This window comes from Somniosus microcephalus, chromosome 4 (genome assembly GCF_052327205.1).
Source record: "Somniosus microcephalus isolate GS21.2 chromosome 4, FLI_Smic_1.0, whole genome shotgun sequence".
Classification (NCBI taxonomy): Eukaryota; Metazoa; Chordata; class Chondrichthyes; order Squaliformes; family Somniosidae; genus Somniosus; species Somniosus microcephalus.
The window spans coordinates 217518830-217540628 of record NC_140990.1 but is presented as its reverse complement, the minus strand read 5'-3'; the positions used below and the strand labels follow the sequence as shown (position 1 = coordinate 217540628).

The 21799-nt window shown below is 44.1% G+C and overlaps 1 protein-coding gene across 2 annotated transcripts in view; it reads right to left on the bottom strand.

Moving 5' to 3' along the window:
- dnah7 (dynein, axonemal, heavy chain 7) overlaps nucleotides 1-21799 on the bottom strand; it is an 816199-nt gene that overhangs the window by 472279 nt on the left and 322121 nt on the right. For both annotated transcript variants that reach the window (XM_085985836.1, XM_085985837.1), the window contains exons 32-34: nucleotides 21280-21456; nucleotides 19028-19159; nucleotides 8476-8697 (exon numbers count right to left, since the gene is read on the bottom strand). In XM_085985836.1, the coding sequence (XP_085841962.1) occupies nucleotides 8476-8697; nucleotides 19028-19159; nucleotides 21280-21456 (531 nt within the window). The remainder of the gene's footprint in view (nucleotides 1-8475; nucleotides 8698-19027; nucleotides 19160-21279; nucleotides 21457-21799) is intronic.

Below are 21799 nucleotides of genomic sequence, written 5' to 3'. Positions count from 1 at the left end.
TTCTTGAATATATTTAATGAATTGGCCTCTACTGCCTTCTGTGGTAGAGAATTCCACAGGTTCACCACTCTCTGGGTGAAGAAATTCCTCCTCGTCTCTGTCCTAAATGGCTTACCCCTTATCCTTAGACTGTGACCCCTGGTTCTGGACTCCCCGACCATCGGGAACATCCTTCCAGCATCTAGTCTGTCTAGTCCTGTTAGAATTTTATAAGTTTCGATGAGATCCCCTCTCATTCTTCTAAACTCCAGCGAGTACAAGCCCAGTCAACCCAATCTCTCCTCATACGTCATTCCTGCCATCCCAGGTATCAGCCTGGTGAATCTTCGCTGCACTCCCTCCATGGCAAGAACATCCTTCCTCAGATAAGGCGACCAAAACTGCACACAATACCCAAGATGTGGCCTCACCAAGGCCCTGTACAACTGCAGCAAGACATCCTTGTTCCTGTACTCAAACCCTCTCGCTACGAAGGCCAACATACCATTTGCCTTCTTAACCGCCTGCTGCACCTGCATGCTTACTTTCAGCGACTGGTGCACAAGGACGCCCAGGTCTCGTTGCACTTCCCCTTCTCCCAATCTATTGCCATTTGGATAATAATCTGCCTTCCTGTTTTTGACACCAAAGTGGATAACCTCACATTTATCCACGTTATATTGCATCTGCCATGCTTCTGCCCAATCACCCAACCTGTCCAAATCATACTGGAGTTTCTCGGCATCCTCCTCACAACACACACACCCACCCAGCTTTGTGTCATCTGCAAACTTGGAGATATTACATCTAGTTCCCTCGTCCAGCTCATTAATATATATTGTGAATAGCTGGGGTCCAAGGACCGATCCCTGCGGTACCTCACTAGTCACTGCCTGCCGCTCGGAAAAAGAGCCGTTTATTCCAACTCTTTGCTTTCTGTCTGCCAACCAGTTCTCTATCCAAGTCAATACCTTGCCCCCAATCCCATGTGCCTTAATTTTACACCCTAATCTCTTATGCGGAACCTTATCGAAAGCCTTTTGAAAATCCAAATACACCACATCCACTGGTTCTCCCTTATCTATTTTATACCAGTTACATCCTCAAAAAATTCCAGTAGATTAGTCAAGCACGATTTACCTTTTGTAAAGCCATGTTGACTTTGTCCGATCCGGTCACTTTTTTCCAAGTGCTCTGCTATTACATCTTTTATAATGGACTCTAGCATTTTCCCCACTACCGATGTCAGGCTTACCGGTCTGTAATTCCCTGTTTTCTCTCTACCACCCTTTTTGAACAGTGGGGTAACATTAGCTACCCGCCAATCCATGGGTACTGTTCCAGAGTCTATCGAATTTTGGAAGATGACCAGCAATGCATCTACTATTTCTAGTACCATGCTTTGAGTGGAGCTGAGGCCCAGGAAGGGCTGAAGGGGAAGATATTTAAATGTTAAAAATGCTCCTAAGGGAGCACATTGCCATTTTAAAAGTAATTTATCTACTCTGACCTCTGTGCAGTACAGTGCTGGGGCCTTTGTTCGGTTCTGAATGGAACTCTCACCACCTGTCAGTTGACAAAACTTCCGTTGGGCCTAATGGGGGATTAAATGGATGAATTCCCCAGGGAGGCCACAATCCTCCAGATATATCCCCATTACGTGTGGGTGCAGGTGGAAGACTTCCCTGTGTCTCCCCTCCTAATTGAAATTTAAGGCAGAAGTTAAATAGGGAAGGAACCAGGGCAGAAACAGACTGCACCCAAAATTGTGCTCCCCCAGGCAGGCACTTCAATGATTCAAGATCCAATGCTGATAATCACTCAAATCTGCCCTGCTTAGTCCATTGAATAAAATTTACATAAAGCCTGTCCTATCACTGCCAGTTCCTAATGCATGGTCCTTGCGTACCTGTCAACCACCCAAAATTATATCTGCTGGATTCATTGAGGCTGGCCACCAGGAAGACTTAGGAAAAGTAAGTCTTCCTGGCCACTGGTCTTATGGAATCCTGGCAGATTTACCTCTGAGTTGTAACCAGCTACACAATACCAATGCATCAGAAACCAACAGTACAAGAAGAGACCTCACATACGTAGTATAAAAGTAGGTTTACATTAGTTCTTAGTGAACTATCAAAAAATATAATGACTTAGCTCAGTAAGATAGTAGGGATGTTTATTACAAATAACTTTAAAACAATGGTAAAAAGCACCACTCATCAACTCGGTGTGGGCACAACTTATTTATTGTGTTTTATTTACTCAATAGGAAATTGAAAAAGAACATGCACAAAATATAATGTGAGCAAAATTATTTTTAAAAATGAATAACCTTTTAGTGATTCTTATATAAGAAAAAAATAACATTTTGAAGTTTGACTCTTTTCCTATATCAAAAGTGAGATATCAGAAAGAAAAGTTGAATTGATATAGGATTGATCTTTTAAAAAATAGAACCTTCTGGAAATCCTCCTGTTTTCGTTTTCCAAAGTTTCAATAGTTTTCAGCATAACAAAATGACTGGACAAGCGTTTATTTTTACATAGAAATTACAACACAGGCGCAGGCCATTCAGCCCAACCAGTCCATGTTGGTGTTTATCCTCCACATGGACACTAGTCCTAATCCCATATGCACACCATGATCCTAGGTCCCTTTAACCCCTTTTCTTCATATCTAGCCTATTATTAAATGTTGACATGATCTTTGCTTCAATCACCAATTTATGTCCATTGCCGTTAATAAAAGGAAAATCACAAGCAATTCACAATTCACAATTCAAATCGCTTTATTGGCATGATAAGTTACATCTTATGTTGCCAAAGCATCAAAATACATTTATGGTTTAGCACATAAACACAGTTCTATTCATACAGTGTATAAACAGGTATATCCCTGAGTGTATAAATATACATTCGCATTGTTTATATATATTCTTTTCTTAGTTTACTGGTTGTCCCTCTGTTCATGGCAAGCTGTAACATAGTGTGCCGCCAGTGTTATACAGTTTCTCTCCTCTCCCAGTAGGAATGGGAGTTTTTGGTTGTCATTCAGATTTCTGAAATCAGGGCATATTTGTGAGAATTTTTGGTAGAAATTCTCCCTGATGCCCTGATATTTTCCACAAGCTGTGAGGAAGTGCATCTCTGTCTCCACCACTCCCTGACTGCAGTGAGAGCATATCCTGTCCTCTCTTGGCAGCCTGGTCTGCCTGTGTCTGCCTTTTTCGATCGCTAGGCTATGTTCGCTAAGTCTGTACCTTGTCAAGGTTCTTCTCAGTTTGTTATCCTTTACCATGGTCAGGTAATCAGCTATGTTGTATTGTCTGTTTAGGGCCAAGTAGCAATTGAGTTTGCTTTGGGTTTTTGTTGTTTCTGCCCAATATGTCAGATATTTTTCCTTTTGCTTAGCGACGATTGTGTTGGGTCGAATTCTTTGTGTTACCCTGTCACTGTCCTGGGGCTGGTTATTGTTAGTATTGTTAGTAGTTACTTCACTGAGTCCCAGGACTAGTTGACTGAGGGTATTCTTCTTTATGGTCAGCTCTTGGCATTTCAGGGCGTCGTAGTGATAGCATTGGGGATTGCTCATTTGTAGGTGATTCCAAAATTTGGTGGCTCTTTTTTGGATAGTGATTATTAATGGATATTGGCCTAGTTCCGCCCTGCATGCATTGTTTACTGTTTTCCTTTGAGTCCGGAGGATACTTTTACAGAATTCTGCATGTAGGATCTCAATTGGGTGTTTGTCCCATTTTGCAAATTCTTGTTGAGTTAGCGGTCCCCATACTTCACTGCCATAGAGTGCAATTGGTTCAATTACTGATTTGAAAATTTTGAGCCAAATGCTAATTGGGATTTCTATTTGGATTGATTTTTTGATGGCATAGAAAGCCCTTCTTGCTTTCTCTTTCAGTTCATTCACAGCCAGTTTGAAGTTTCCCGTAGAACTGATTTTTAAGCCCAAGTATGTGTAGTTAGTGGTTTGTTCAATTTTGGTTGTTCCTACTGTGAAATTTATTTTGGGTCCCTGATGTTTGGATCTTTGCTGGAACACAAGGACTTTGGTTTTTTGGGGATTTATTGTCAGGGCCCAAGTCTGGCAGTACGACTCCAGCAGGTCCAGGTTTTGCTGTAGCCCCTCTTTAGTAGGTGACAGCAGAACCAGGTCGTCTGCATAGAGGAGGAATTTAACCTTGGATTCATATAGGGTGAGGCCGGGTGCTGTAGATTGTTCAAGTAGTTTTGCCAATCCATTTATGTAAATATTAAAGAGTGTCGGTGAGATTGGCGAGCCCTGCGTCACCCCCCGCCCCTGTGGGAAGTATTTTGTTTGTTTGTCTCCAATTTTAACTGCACATTTGTTGTTTGTATACATTGATTTAATTACATCATATGTTTTCCCTCCTACCCCACTTTCGATAAGTTTCAGGAATAAACCGTCATGCCAGATGGAGTCGAAAGCCTTCTGGAAATCTACAAAGCATGCGTAGATTTTGCTTTTGTTATGGTGAACGTGTTTGTCAATCACAAGCAATGCATCCATGATTTTCCAATAAGCTGTCTGCTGCATTCAAGGTCCCACTGGTGGTGCAAGGCTTCGGAAAAGTCCACCCTTATTCTATTGTTCTAATTACATTATTTATGCATTGAAAGTGGTATGTCTACTGCTCTCCAGTCCCTTTTTAAATCTCTAATATAAATTTCCATTTGCATACCTCTAGCGAGGAGACCTGTCCATCAAGAATGCATATTGCTTAATTGTGGGCACTTAGCCCAAGATATATTGAAATTTATAGGTAGAAAATCACACACTGCACATGCGTGTTATCTCGACATGCACATGGGGGAAGATCCGTAACAGGGGCATAAACACTGAAATTCAATTATGCAATTTATGCAATTCAATTAATTTCTTTGTATACTTATGTGCTGCATTTTTTGATTCTTTCAATAATCAGTGTTAAATTTCACTTGGCAGTTATCTGCCCATTACAGAACTGATAATCTTTAGCTGCATTTTCTGCCTCTGCTGCCCATCCTACTTTAGTGTCATCGGCATATCTGACCAGCTGGTTTTTGATAACCAGGTCATTTATCAGATCAGAAACAATAGAAGCCCATTCACTGACCCTTGTGGGACACAACTCAACACTTCTCCCACTCCTGATCTAACAGTACTCTTCTCAAGGTTCCTATTTTTAGCCAGTTGTATGTTTTCCCCTGGATTCCTAGATCTTTTAGTTAAATTAGGAATGTAGGTCTTCATCAAATTATGGCTGAAAGTCCAAATAAACTTTTGTATAATGTGCCATTATCTACTTTACCTGTAATATCCTCAAAGAAGTTAAGAAGGTTTGTTAAGCAGATTCTTTACCATCTAAATCTATGGCTGTTTATTAAGTTATTGCTTACACAGATATATTCTTCTTCCAGCCTGTCCCTAAAATGGGTTCCATCGCTTCATGTTACGCTAATATGATCATACAATCCAAGGACAAGAAAGGGTCATTCGGCCCATTGAAGATAAGGGCTTAGAAATTGGTCTATACACCCATTGTTCAGATGCTGCTCAGACTGCTAAGGCCCCAGTAAGGCAGATAGGAAAAGTGTGCACATTTCCAGCTGGAAGTGCGCTGCCTGCCATATTGGGTAAGGACAAACAAGAGGGGTCCATTACCCACGCCTGAAGCAGGCATTACGCCCTTTGCATAGGCAAATAAGGCCTGTTTGTAGCCCTCTTCTGCAAGATTGATTTTTCCTGAGGCAGCCAGCATGAGTGCCAGCTGCACTCAGGGAAGCCAGCCCTAGGGATCACCTGCAACAAAGTAGGTAAGTAATTTACCTGAATGTGGAGCCAGAAGTAGCAGGTGTGCTCCTTCAACTTCACGTTAAAGGACCTGATCGCCGCTCCTGAAACCCACCCCACCCCATTGCTGCAACTTCCAACCCGCTCCCCTATTACTGCCACTCCCGGCCCAACCCCATTCCGCTCTCACTCTGCTCCTGACCCCCAATCCCTGACCCTCACAATCCCCATCACAAACCCCAACCCTCGAGCCTTACCTCCATTCTGATCTCTGACCCAGGCCCCAATCCTCGACCCATGCCCTACATCCCGATTCCCAACCCAGGCCCCGATCCCTTGCCTGTGCGCCCCCACTCACTCCCTGCCCTGACCCCGGTCCCTGGCTCCGCAGTCCCATATTTCCTAGCCAACCCTCTGCTTTTGACCCCCGATCCCCAGCTTTCCCTGCTCCCCCTACCCCCCGGTTCATGGAACTCACCAGCCTGACACCCGGACCCATTAACTGAGGGTTGCTGTGATGCTAGCAGCAGCCTGATTTTTCATTACTCTTCGCTGGCGGGGTATTGCGCCATGCCAGATCCATTATAATGATCTTGGCAATATCTTGGGAGCATCTGGCCTCACCATTTCGACGCAAGGAATGCACCCTGCATCTCCCATGCATCCAAAAATGGGCGCGCCCAAATTTCTGAATCAACCACTTTAGTAGCCTAACTCTTCCATATTAACATCCAGCTATATTTTGAATGTCTCTAATATTTTTATTTTTACTACTGTGCTTCTGAAATATTTCAAACATTTTACACTTTTTGAGTAAAGAAGTTAAAATTTTCTTTCACCAATGTAAATTTACTTTCCTGGCTTAATTTGAAATAATATCCTAATCTTAGGGGGAAACATTTGGTGTTGCCCCTTTTGGGGTGCAAACGTCGCTAATCTTAGCACCCCAAAAAAATTAGCGCCCCTCCGCTTGAAATTCAGTTGTACCGCCCCAAGCGCTTCCAGTAGCGCTCCACCTCCTTCTTGCGCTACAACCGAATATCGCGGCGCTACATGAAATGTCAGCACGTAGCGCCGCGTCATTGCAGGCCACCCTCCCCGATTAAAGGGGAGGGGCCTAGCGCTGCGCACACCGGGGCCCTGCTAGACCCCCAGGGAGTGGGGTGCTGTGAAAACAGCCCAGCACTCAAGAGGAGTGCTGGAGTGAGCGATCGCGGCCTGCATCCCGAAGAAAAAAGGGGAAGGGGGCAGGTGCTGGCAGTCAGCCAAAAACGCCACCCTGACCCTGTCGGACATATTGTCCAGCAATAGGTCAGGGGGCGCAACCGAAGTTTGCAGCCAGGGCGCGAGTGGGGTGCTGCGCACGGCGATGACATCATCGCCGGTGGCAGAGCACCGCGGGGCGCTACCGGCTACCACCGCCACTAACCTCCCGCTGAATTTCACGGGAGGCGTTAGCGGCATCTCGCCCGGGCACTGGGGGATTTGCGCTCCAGTAGTACCCCAGGGGTCGCTAACAAGAGGCGCAAATCAACCCAATTTTTCCCCCTTAACTTATCTATAATAATCCAATAGTTGTCTAGATCAGTTAAGTCAACCTTTTTAGTTTTTTTTTGCTCAGTCTTGTGGAACCTTGCCATTGCTGATCAATTCTTCCATAATTATAGACAGATCACGCCAAAATTTCTCCCTAGTCTCCTTTAGAACCATCAAATGTATACCATGCAGCTGAAAGGATTTGTTTACCTTTTGTCGCCCTATTTTATGAAGTACCCCTGGTTGCAAAATTGCCTAGAATGATGTGTGACATGAATCTTGTCATTCATGTGGAAATGACTTATGAAATAATACTGTGCGGCCTGTTGGTGGCGTTGTCCAGGGAGAGTATAAATACACGGGCATGGGCCCAGCTTGCTCGGAACATTCTTTAACAGGAACTAGTGAAGGACACAACTAGACTTCCATGTTGTAAAACAGTTGATTAAAGCTTTGTTTAACACTTAGATTAAGTGCCTAGTAGTTTTCTTACGTCAATGTGTATCATAGAAACTGGATAGCAAGTTAGTCTTATCCTCTCTAGTGAATACTAGAAAATAATTATTATGCATTTCAGCTACTTTATCTTCTACTTGAACTTCAATGCTATTTGCACTCTGTAGAGTTCTAACTTTCTCTCTAATTGAGGATACTGGAAATACCTTTAAATATAAACTCATTTCTAGGGTCTTCTTTACATTTCTAATAACTTTTTCTAATTACATTGTAGAAATTATAGACCTTAATTAATAAAATAGGATCTCCATGTATTTACAAGTGAGGCAGTACAGTGGCGCAATGCATTTGATCACCAATGTGCAGCACCAGAGTGATGGAATTTAGATTTGATCTTTCAACCATCTGAGTTCCTAATCTTAACCTCATTATTATCGACAAGTGCATGACACCTTCCCTCAAAGGAGAAGAATAGAGGGAATCTCATCTGCAGCACAAGAGGTATACAGAGACACATGCCTAGGGGCAGGCTTTCTGTCCACTCTTTTGACTACTAGAGATATTGTGGCACAGTAAGAACACAAAGGCAAGAAAAATGGGGAGAATGAGGTGGTCACATATCCTCTACATAGGTTCAGAATCCATTCTAGTTAAAGTACTTAATCTGTTTTTAATTAGCAATTTGTTAATACATACGTCTTTAATGAACACATAATCGTAAATTATTCCCTCCTTGGGAATTGGAACAGTGGGGAGTTTTGCTGGAGGATCAACTTGGATAAATAAATTGTACAGTGTTCTTGTGTCCTCAGTAAGAGACCCATCGGTTATCTCCCGCACAAGCTTATCAAACTTCAGTCGATCTTTTTCCACAGAGGTAGCACCAATAGACCAGATTAAGGAAAACAAAAAAATTCCCTATGAAGAAAAAAGCAACAGTGAGAAGAAGAAATCGCGCACAAGTCCATTTAATAAAAAACACTTGAAACAACTTAATTTTGCACTAAACCTAGCACAAACTCAGGGGGAGACAGGAGGAGCAGGAGTGCTTGCTCATAGCTCCCCAGGTTCCCCCACCATCAGCCTACCCCTCCCGGGGTCGGGGTTTGGACCACCTGAGGAATCGGAACTCCCCCCACTCCCCCAGGTGGGAGGAAGATTCAATTGTGGCTTTCAAAAGCAAATTGGATAAGTACCTGAAAGAAAAAGATTTGCTCTTGCAGGGAGCAGGCATCAGCTCAATGGGCCGAATGGCCTCCTTCTGTGCTGTAACCATTCTATAATTCTATGATTGTCCTGTACCTAACTCCCTTTTGAAAGCCATGATTGAGTCTGTCTCCACCACCATTTCAGGCATTGCATTCCAGATCCTAATCGCTCGCTGCATAAAAAAGTTTTTCCTCATGTCGCCTTTGGTTCTTCTGCCAATCACCTTAAATCTGTGTCCTCTGGTTCTCGACCCTTCTGCCAATGGGAACAGTTTCTCTCTATCTACTCTGTCTGGACCCCTCATTATTTTGAACACCTCTATCAAATCTCCTCTCAATCTTCTCTGCTCTAAGGAGAACAACCCCAGCTTCTCCAGTCTATCCACGTAACTGAAGTCACTCATCCCTGGAATCATTCTCGTAAATCTTTTCTGCACCCTCTCTAAGGCCATCACATTCTTCCAAAAGTGCGGTGCCTAATATTGGATATAATACTCCAGTTGAGGCCGAACCAGTGTTTTATACAGGTTCATCATAATTTCCACATTTTTGTACTCTATACCTCTATTCATGAAGCCCAGAATCCCGTAAGCTTTTTTAACTGCTTTCTCAACCTGCCCTGCCACCTTCAACGATTTGTGCACATGTACCCCTAGGTCTCTCTATTCATGTATCCCCTTTAGGATTGTACCCATTTGTTTATATTGCCTCTCTTCATTCTTTCTAACAAAATGTATCACTTCACACTTTCATCTGCCATGTGTCTGCCCATTCCACCAACCTCTCTATGTCCTCTTGAAGTCTATCACTATCCTCCTCACTGTTCACTATTCTTCCATGTTTTGTGTCAAGTCATTAATATATATCAAGAAAAGCAGTGGTCCTAGAACTGATGCTTGGGGAACACCGCTGTATACCTTCCTCCAATCCGAAAAATAACCATTCACCACTACTCTCTGTTTCCTGTCACTTAGCCAATTTTGTATCCATGCTGCCACTGTCCCTTTTATTCAATGGGCTTCAACTTTGCTGGCAAGCCTATTATGTAGCAACAGAAAATGCTGGAAAAACTCAGCAGGTCAGGCAACATCCGTGGAGAGAAATTTGAGTTGACGTTTCGGGTCGAACCCTTCTTCAAAACTGGAAAGAAAAGAAACTAGATCGAAGGCAGGGCTGCGATCGGACAAAAGAATAAAAGAAACAAAAGAAGTAAAAGAGATTAGAAGCTAGACGAGATGGTAATAGGCTGAGATTAGGTGTAAAGTGTACTGGCTGGGCAAGAGATAGCTGCCAGGTGTGAGAGAGAAACAAAAGGAAAGGGTGGGGGGGGGGAAGGAGTGGAAAAATTACAAGAAAAAATGAAATAGGGGCCGAGGTTATGATCTGAAATTGTTGAACTCGATATTGAGTCCGGAAGGCTGCAGAGTGCCTAATCGGAAGATGAGGTGCTGTTCCTCGAGTTTACGTTGAGCTTCCGTGGAACAATACACTTTGTTGAATGCCTTTTGGAAATCCAAGTAGACCACGTCAACCGCATTGCCCTCATCAACCCTCTCTGTTACCTCATCAAAAAACTCGATCAAGCTGGTTAAACACAATTTGCCTTTAACAAATCCATGCTGGCTTTCCTTAACTAATCCACACTTGTCCAAGTGACTGTTAATTTTGTCACTGATTATTGTTTCTAAAAGCTTACCCACTACCGAGGTTAAGCTGACTGGCCTGTAGTTGCTGGGTTTATCTTTACACCCTTTTTTGAACAAGGTTGCAACATTTGCAATTCTCCAGTCCTCTGGCACCAACCCCATTTCTAAGGAGGATTGGAAGATTATGGCCAGCACCTCCGCGATTTCTTCCTTGACTTCACTCAACATCCTAGGATGCATCCCATCTGGTCCTAGTGACTTATCTAAGTTAAGTACAGCCAGCCTTTCCAGTACCTCCTCTTTATCAATTTTTATCTCATCCAGTGTCTCCTCTACTTCCTCCTTCACTATGTCTATGGCAGCATCTTCTTCCTTGGTGAAGACAGATGCAAAGTACTCATTTAGCACCTCAGCCATACCCTCTGACTCCATGTGTAGGTCTCCTTTTCGGTCCCTAATTTGCCCCACCCTTCCTCTTACTACCCGTTTTACTATTTATATGCCTATAGAAGACTTTTGGATTACCTTTTATGTTAGCTGCCATTCTATTCTCATACCCTCTCTTTGCCCCTCATATTTTCTTTTTCACTTCTCCTCTGAAATTTCTATATTTAGTCTGATTCTCACTTGTATTCTCAACCTGATATCTGTCACACACGCTCTTTTTCTGCTTCATCTTACTCTCTATCTCTTTCGTCATCCAGGGAGCTCTGACTTTAGTTGCCCTACCTTTCCCCCTAATGGGAATGTACCTCGACTGTACCTGAACTATTTCCTCTTTAAAGGCAGCCCAATGTTCCACTACAGTTTTGCCTGCCAATCTTTGATTCCTATTTACCTGGGCCAGATCCGTTCTCATCCCACTGATATTGGCCCTCCTCCAATTAAGTATTTTTACTCTAGCTTGCTCCCTGTCCTTGTCCGTAGCTAATCTAAACTTTATGATACTATGATCACTATTCCCTAAATGTTCACCGACTGACACTTGCTCCACTTGATCTACCTCATTCCCCAGAACCAGATCCAGCAATGCCTCCTTCCTCATTGAGCCAGAAACATACTGATCAAGAAAGTTCTCCTGAACACACTTCAGAAATTCATTCCCCTCTCTGCCCTTTACACTATTACTATCCCAGTCTATATTAGGATAGTTGAAGTCTCCCATTATTACTACTCTATAGCTCTTGCACCTCTGTGTAATTTCTCTGCAAATTTGCTCCTCCATATCTTTCCCACTATTTGGTGGTCTATAGAATATGCCAGTAGTGTAATGGCACCTCTATTATTTCTTAACTCTAGCCATATAGATTCTGTCCTTGACCCCTCTAGGACATCCTCCCTCTCCAGCACTGTAACATTCTCCTTAACCAATACTGCCACACCACCTCCTATTCTTCCCTCCCTATCTTTCCTGAACATCTTACATCCAGGAATATTTAATACCCAATCCTGCCCTTTTGTGAGTCAGGTCTCCGTTATTGCCACGACATCATATTCCCAGGTGGCTATTTGCGCTCACCAACCTTGTTTACTATACTTCGTGTGTTCACATACATACACTGTAAACTTATCTTAGACCATCCTGTGTTCTCTCTTAGTCTGGCCCCACCGAATAGCTTACTATTTCTACTTTAGTGCTATCCGTCTCTCCCAATCCATTGTGCACTTTGTTTCCACTTTCTAATGTTACATCCTGGTGCCCATCCCCCTGCCAACTTAGTTTAAACCCTCCCCAACAGCATTAGCAAGCCTCCCCACCAAGATACCGGTGCCAGCTCTGTTGAGGTGCAACCTGTCCAGCCTGTACAGGTCCCACCTCCCCAGAACCAGCTCCAATGTCTCAGGAATCTGAAGCCCTGCTTCCTGCACCATCTCTCCAGCCACGCATTCATCTGCTCTATCCTCCTATTTCTATACTCACTCGCGCGTGGCACTGGGAGTAATCCAGAGATTATTACCTTTGAGGTCCTGCTTTTTAATCTATTTCCTAGCTTCCTGAAATCTGCCTGCAGGACTTCATCCCTCTTTCCACCTATGTCGTTAGTACCGATATGGACCACGACCTCTGGCTGTTCACCCTCCCCCCTCAGAATGTTCTGCAGCCGCTTGGTGACATCCTTAACCTTGGCACCAGGGAGGTAACATACCATCATAGAATCACATCTGCGGCCACAGAAACACCAGTCTGCTCCCCTAACTATCAAATCCCCTACCACTATTCCTTTCCCTATCTTCCTCCTACCCCCTGTGCAGCTGAGCCACCCGTGGTGCCGTGGACTTGGCTCTGGCTGTACTCCCCAGAGGAACCATCGCCCTCACCAGTACTGAGAACAGAATACTGGTTGGAGAGCGAGATGCACTCAGGGGACTCCTGCTCTACCTGCCTGGTCCTCCTCTTCTGTCTGGTGGTCACCCATTTCCTCTCTGCCTGCACACTCCTTAGCTGCGGAGTGACCACCTCCTGAAACATGCTATCCACCTACCTAGCCCAATCTTTCCAGCTTTTTATTTTATTTTATTCTTTAAATCTTTAATTTAGCTGTCTTCTTCTCCTTCTCTGTTTCCAATATCCATTTTGGAGGTGGGAACAACTTTTTAAAGAAAGATTTTCATTGGCAGCAAGCAGGCTTTAAGGTACAGCAAGGATTCATCATAGATGTGTTGAGATCTATTTTTTTCACTAATATTGTGTTCAAACAAGGAAGTGCTGGCCACAGATGAGCAAGTTCATGTGCGGCACCTGGATAGTTAAAATAGCTTAAATTTAACCATTAATAAGTAAAAGCAATTTAAATTTTTCATAAAATCCTATGTACACATTATTCCACCACACCTGGAAGATAGAAACATATGCATGACAATGTGACTTATAAAGCAGAATTTACAGCGTGTAAAATCTCAATTTTTCAATTGCAATGGACATTATAAACAACACTAGTGAACCTCCCATAACATTGATCATGGGATCCAACAGGCACGGGGAGTCACTGTACGAAATGCAGCCTTCGTGAGACTGAGAAGAGTTGGGATTGGGGTAGAAGGAGTGGGCCGGAGACCAGGCACATATATTTTTGGCTGTCGGCCTGTCCCCCAGCTCTGAGCCCAAAGATCAATTTTTAATTAAGAGCAGGAGTGAGGTAGGACAATTAAAACGGGGGTGGAGAGCACAGCAGGGAGCCTCACAGGGAATCTCAAATCAGAACAGGGGAACCAAGCCAAGGAAAAGGGCCAGAGGCTGAGGAGATCAAATAATGAGGGAGCTAGCGGATGGCATTTGGGAGGCACCAAAGCATGACTAGTGGTGGCAGGCCTGCAAGTAAACTATGACAGGTTAGGAGTTTACATCAGAAATTTATATTATAATGTTTACTGTTGTATCCATGTGTTAATAGAGACACTGAAGACAGGAGTTGGTTTCACAGGTGTTTACTGAACAAAGTCTGGAGATGAACTAACTGATACAACACAATAGGCTTATATAGCCCGAGTGGCCATTACCGGCATTACAGTACACAGGGGGCTCTTAAAGGCACATACATTACAATTCCTCCCCCCCTAGCCAACCAGTACATAATATTTTAAGTAATCATTAATTACATGTTACAAGAACAATAATCTACACATTGCTGCAGTTAATCAATTATAAGTCAGTCTCTCTGGAGGCTTCCTGACTCGGTCCGGATAACGCCTCGGTGGTGTAGTAGTTTCTGGTGGTGTAGTAGGTTCTTTTGGCAAGGCTGATTCGGCTTGAATGCCAGTGTCGGGTTCCTCTGGTTCCAGTATCACCGGATCGGAGGTAGATACTATGGGTATCTCTACTTCATCATTAGGCGTATAGAGTTGTGGTGTAGGTTGTCCCTTTTCGGATGACTCTATGATCTGGTCAGCATGGCGCCTTATTATGCTTTCTCCAATGTCCACGGTATACATCAGCGGTCCTAGTCGTGTGCAAATAGTTCCAGGCTGCCATTTCTCGGTACGGTAGTCCCGGGCCAAAACTTGTTGACCTATCTGGAAGGTTTGAGTTGGCCTTTCATTCATGCCTTGAAATTGCCGGTTCTCCACGTCCCTTCTGATGTTTGGCTTGATCAAATCCAACCAGCATCTTAGGCTTCTATTGAAGAACATCATGGCGGGAGTTTGTTTTGTAACCATATGTGTTGCATTCCTGTATGCAAACAAGAAGTTATCTACCTTATGCTGAAGTTTTATGTCTTCATTACCCATGGCCTTTATGGCCTTCTTGAAGGTCTGGACAAACCTTTCAGCCAATCCATTGGTGGCGGGATGGTATGGGGCGGACGTGTAGTGTTTAACCCCATTGTTTTTTAAGAACTTCCTGAATTCTTCGGACACAAATTGCGGTCCATTATCAGAGCAGATCTGTTCAGGCAGCCCATTCCTGGCAAATATGGTCCTTAATACTGTGATGGTTTTTTCCGTGGTGGTGGAGGACATCTTTATTACCTCCGGCCACTTGGAGTGTGCATCAACCGCGATTAAGAACATTGAGTCCATAAATGGACCAGCAAAGTCGATGTGTACCCTTTGCCATGGAGATGAGGGCCACTCCCATGGATGTAGAGGGGCTTGTGGTGGAGCGTTTTGGACCTTCTGGCATCCTAGGCAGCTCTTGGTCATTTCTTCGATGTCTCCATCGATACCTGGCCACCATACAAACGCCCTGGCTAGGTTCTTCATTTTCACTCCACCCAGATGCCCCTCGTGAAGCTCCTTTAGCACTTTATCCTGGAGTTTGGGTGGAATCACCACTCTGGATCCACACATCAAGGTTCCTCGGCACACTGACAGCTGTTCTCTTCTTTGCGAGAATGCTGGCAACAGTGGTTCGCCGTGTGCTGGCCATCCCTTCACTGTTAAATCGTAGACTCGTGAGAGAGTCGGGTCATTTCTCGTTTCCCTTTCAATGGCAGAATTTGTTACTGGTAGACATTCCACTATGGTAGAGTGGAACATCTCCACTGGGTCTACTGTAGGTGCCTCTTCTACCGTTGGCAACGGTAGGCGCGATAAACCGTCAGCATTCCCATGCTGTTTTGATCCTTTGTATTCTATGTCATATTGGTGTGCCCCTAGAAAAAGGGACCACCTCTGTAGCCTTTGCGCTGTCATAATGGGAACACCCTTTTTAGGGTTGAATATGGAGATGAGGGGTTGATGGTCAGTCAACAAGGTAAATTTTTGTCCGTGTAGGTAATGGTTGAATTTCTTCACTCCCCATACCAGGCTGAGTGCTTCCCTGTCAATTTGGGCATAGTTACGCTCAGCTGAGTTCAATGAGCGTGATGCAAAAGCTATCGGCAGCTCCGAGCCATCAGGGAATCTATGCGATAATACCGCTCCTACGCTGTAAGGGGATGCATCGCACGCCAGTCTGATTGGCAGTGATGGGTTGTAATGAGCCAAAACTTCCTTGGACGTGATTAAGTCTTTGCATTTATGGAAGGCACGTTTACAGTCTTCGCTCCATTTCCAAATTACTCCTGTTTGTAGCAGTTCATTAAGAGGGTGCAGAAGAGTTGATAAGTTCGGTAAAAATTTATGATAGTAATTTATCAATCCCAGGAACGACCTTAATTGTGAAACATTTTCAGGTGCTGGGGCTTTTATGACCGCTTCAATTTTGTCAGGTGACTTATGCAACCCTTCCTTATTAATTATGTGGCCACAATATGATATTTGTTTCTGGAAAAATTCGCACTTGGGGCGATTTGCTCGTAGGCCCCGTTCTCTCAGCCCAGTGAGCACCTGCTCCAAATTGGCAAGGTGCTCGTTGTCGTTTTCTCCTGTTACAAGGATGTCGTCTAGGTAGCATTGAGTCCCTGGAACCCCTTGGAGGACTTGCTCCATAGCTCTTTGCCAGATAGCTGGAGCTGATGCTACTCCGAAAACCAGTCGATTGTACTGGTACAGGCCTTTGTGTGTATTTATCGTGAGATACTTTTTAGAGGCCTCTTCAACCTCCATCTGTAGATATGCCTGTGCCAAGTCAATTTTGGTGAAACGTTTCCCTCCGGATAGTGAGGCGAAAATATCTTCTATCCTCGGAAGAGGATACTGTACCGTGTGAAGGACCGGGTTTACAGTCACCTTGAAGTCTCCACAGATGCGAATTTTTCTCTGTTCTTCAGATTTATCATTATTCAACGTTTTCTTCATGACCGGGACGATGGGTGTTGCCCACTCGCTCCAATCTATCTTGGATAATACGCCTGCCTTTTCCAAATTCTCCAGCTCTGCCTCGACTGCTGGACGAATTGCTTATGGCACTGGCCTTGCCTTAAAAAACTCGGGAATTGCCGCATCTTCCACTTTTATTGAGGCGGTGATGCCTTTCAAGGTTCCTAGTTCCTGTTGAAACACTTCCTTGGCGTTGACCAAGATGTCTTTTAATCGTTCAGGTATGACATCATCATCATTTTTTTTCTTACTGGTCATCGTCAGTGCCTGAATGGAGTGCCAGTCTAAACGTATCTTCCTGATCCATTCACGTCCCAACAGCAGTGGACCACCATCTTGTAGAACGTATAAATACAACTTCTGTATTTTCTTGCCGTTGTATACAACAGGCACCCTTATTTTTCCTTTGGGGTATACTTTCTGCCCCGTATATGTTTTCAAGATAATGGATGTGTCTTTTAAAGGTATATGCGGAAATAGCCGCTCGTAATCCCGTCGATTTATGACGGTCAGAGCTGATCCTGTATCTAGCTCCATTTTAACTGGGGACCCTGCTATCGTGAGGGTAACCCAAATGGTCTGGTAATCTTCTTTGGCAATTACATTATGTAATTTGAGACAGCTTAGTCTCTTGTTTCCGGAGTCGCTATCGCTCTTCTGGTCTTCGGAGCTACTGTCCGTCATCATTTGTACCTTTCTGTACTTTTCTTTATTGATTTTTTCTTTCCTGTCCATGGATTTTTTTTGTCCAGATCAGCATACCCGTGCAATGTGTCCAATCTTTCCGCATTGCCTGCATGCTTTGTCCTTGAACCAGCAGTCCCTCTGGTCATGGGTGGATCTGCCGCAGCGATAACATCTCTCGAAACCCTGTGTCATTTCATGGGTGCCGAAGTCCTGTGTCTTTTGCTGTATCTCTGCAGCTCCTCTTGCGGCTGCTTCGTATGACACAGCCATACTGAAAGCCTTGTCCAGTGTCAAATCTTTCTCAGAAAGCAGCCTATTCTGTGTTCCTTCACTTAGGAGACCGCAGACGAATTTGTCTCGAAGAGAATCTGCCAATCCTGCCCCGAATTGGCAGTGCTTTGATAGCTTTCTTAATTCGGTGAGGTAATCAGCGTTACTTTCATTCTTGTGCTGATTCCTCTTGAAGAATTTGAATCGTTCCGCCATCAGCAGCGGTGTTGGGTTTAAGTGCTCCTGTAGGGTATCAACAATTCTTGTCCTTTGGTTTGGCTGGAGTGATTAAGTTTCGTAACAGCCCGTATGTCTTTGTGCCCATTAGATTTAGAAGTACTGACGCTTTTTTATCATTTTCTATTCCATTTGCTGTGCAATATACCTCCACTCTTTCCACATATGTGGTCCAATCCTCTATATCGTTATCAAAAGCATCAATATTGCCAGCCTTAGGCATCCTGGAAAAAAAATGGCACTTCCCGCACTTTCCTGCAGAAAAAATATGGCTCTTCCCGCGCTTTCCCGCCGCTGCTGCTGCTGACAACGCTGTTTTCCGCGTTTTTTTTAATTTACAGGTGGAGACTCGTTCCCGCCGGACCCTCTGGGACTTTTCCCCCCCTCTGCTAGGTCCGAACGCCAACCTGCTTTGCAGCGCCGGCCGTCTCCAGAGTGCTCCCCCCGTCTGTTTCTGTTTGCCTCCGCCTTCGCTGCTTGTCCTCGTTGCAGTGCCAGCCAATGGAGCCCCAGCCCGCCGCCCAGGAAGGATTATTGCAGTACCTGCCACCAGCTCGGCTAGCTGGTGAAACCACAGTTTTTTTTTTCTTGCTTTTCTTCGACTTTGGACGTCTGAGGAATCGATGTCCTTGAGGTGCTGCCGAATTGCAGGTAAGTCCGTTTCCAATTCGTCACCACTGTTGTATCCGTGTGTTAATAGAGACACTGAAGGCAGGAGTTGGTTTCACAGGTGTTTACTGAACAAAGTCTGGAGGTGAACTAACTGATACAACACAATATACAGGCTTATATAGCCCGAGTGGCCATTACCGGCATTACAGTACACAGGGGGCTCTTAAAGGCACATACACTACATTTACATTGGCAGTTTTTATGGTATATGCTTACATAAAAACATCCCCAAATACATTTTTAAAAAATCACAAAAATCTTTTCATACGACTATGCCTCAGAAAGATGTAAACTTCTAAATTTATCCACATCAAAAGTAATGCCTACCTCAATCCAAGAACAAATATCTCGTTCATTCATTAGCTTGATTTTGGCTGCATCTGTAAATTCTCCCATTAGACAGTCCATAAGGTTCATCAGTGACCGTACCAAGCCAGTGTCAGCAGTAGGAGCTAGTTCCTGTAGTTTGAAAGGAAAATTTGAGAACTTTGTTATTCAGGGTTAGCATTTATAATGAACTATGAGTAGGAGACTGGCTTTGTTAAAAAGCAGGCGAGGAGTTGCGGAAAGCCTGGAAAAATGGCGTAAAGGTTCTGAGGTTATAACTGAGTAGCGGGAGTACACCCATAGAAATTCCACCCCCAAAGTCTTTTACATCAGTACTGTTTCCACTGTTTGTTATTCATCTCAAAACTGAAATTATGTGGCTACAGAACAAATTAACAGTGCAACATTTCAAGTCAAACGAGATATGGCATACTAACCACCAAAGTGTCCCAATCAATTATGTGGGATATAGAGGAATATAGGCTGCGATTTTGCCGGTGCTCAGAGGGCGGGTTTGGAGGCGGGTCTGCTGTCAAAATCGAAATGATTGACAGCAGGCTGGGAACCCGCTGTGACCCCGCCTCCATGTAAGTTTCCAAAGTGTCGGGTCTGCGATTTCAGAACAGACCTGACACCAAGCGGCGGGGGAGGCATTTAAGATACTTAACTGCTGGGCGGGCTTAACAAGGTCAATCAAGGGAAAATAGCGTGGGTTGGCCACAAATCGATGGAGGAGGGACATCAACCTGCCAAGCAGCAGTCCCGCCTCCAACACATCCCCATCATAAAATCACCCCCAAAGAGTTCAATGTTCGACAATGCAATAACAGAAAATTTACATGAACATTGCATAAAACACCCAAGTGCCTACCCTTATGCGTTGTTAGTTGGTATGATTGCACTAGGATGAGGGGGGTGTGAGAAGTGGCTAGTGAGTTGGGGAAGTGATAATGTAGAGAGAGAGGGATGGGTGGAGGTGCAAGGTAAGTTGGTGTGATTAAGGATGTGCAGGAGTAGGGTAGGGAAGGCAGAGTTATGGGAATGTGGTGAGTGGCACAGCAGGATGAGGTTAAGTGTGGCTTTGCAGTAACGTTTCATGATCTACTGAAAGATTTGCGCCACTGCAACCAGGTACTCCTGATGACATCCCTGCTTTTGCCCTCCTGTGCAATGTGCAACCAGACTGTGTTGATCTCCTGGGGTGTCTCTTCTGCCCTTGGAAGGGAAGAGAAACTCCCTGCATGCATGCGAGAGCCTGGGTGCAGTGCTTGTCAGTGTTTGCAGCACCTCAATGTAGTTACATTATTCCATTTATTTCACTCATGATTAAATACCAAGCATTGCAATGAAAATGGTCTCCAGAGTTCGGCAACGAAACTGGATGTTTTTAAACTCTTTACTAACAACAGGGAGGTCTACGTGATTGTTAGAGTTGTTTTGTGGTTAATGTATTCAATTGGGACTAAAAAGGAAGAATTATAGGACTGGATTCTCTTCCAAGATTCCACCCAAAATCAGCGAGAGTGTGTCGGAGAATGATGGAAAATTCAGACAGTGATGCCTATTAACGGGATTGTTGCTTGGCCTTCCTTCAACTACTGATTGTAAATGGCAACAGGAAAGGGGGGCCAGGGTTACCAGCAGATTTCACTCCCAGCTGCCATGCTGTTACAGCTTCTTGGGCTTATCATGGGGACGGTAGCAGTAGGCCTCAGAATGCATCAGTAATGGCCCGAAGGTTCTCCCATGAAGGGAGAAGGCTTTGCAGTCACCTCTTGGCCCCGATTTAACTTGTTTTGTAGGCCTCAGTCTCTGCTGTTAAGTGATGTTTGTTGAGAGATAAATGTTGGCCAGGACACTGGGAGAACTCGAATAGTGCTGTGCGATCTTTTACATCCTCCCAGAGGGACCTTGGTTTAATGTCTTATCCGAATGACAGCACCTCTAACAATGCAGTACACCCTCTGAATTTTCAATCGGAAGTGGGACTTGAACCCACAACTTGCTAACTCAATGATACTTGGCATCATCATACTAGGCCATTGAGTTGCATACTGGCTGCACCACTAGTTTCTATGTAGTTTTTTAAAATTCCTGTGGAAAAAATGTTAGGTTATGATAGGTTAGGAGTGAATATATATGTAGATGCATATATATGTATATCGATATATATAAAAATATATTAAAATTATATTATGTTTGCAGGAATCACATTCTATTTAGACGCAAGAGACTTATAACCAGCTTGTTACCCTTGCTGTTTTTCGAATAAATTGAAGGCACACTGGCACCATTCTGTCAAACAACCCTTCAATTAATTCCTTGTGCATGGGACTAACACCAGGAGGCATCTTATTCATCCAAGATACCATTACAGGCTTCCATCCCATCATAAGAGGTTCCATGTAGACCATTCCACACCTTGAAACCTGAAATATAATGAACAAATATTCTCATAAAAAAAAAGTAGTTTGCAATCTGGTACAAATTCCAGTTTCTAAAAACACATTGCCCAGAAACGTCCTTGAAGCTGCTCTCGCTTCACTGCCAGAAGTGCGTAAAAACGGAGTTTCCACCGTACTTACGGTAAACTTAAGGCAGTGGAGCGGGAACAGCTCAGTGGAAATTCCCCACCATTAATTTATCAAGTAGATGATGAAGTTAATACAAAAAAACTTCTTTAAAAATTGTAAATTTATGCTAAATACAAAGGCCGAGAAATTCCAGTATGTTGGTAACCCGCCGGTAACAATGCCGGCCAAGGCTACTGGG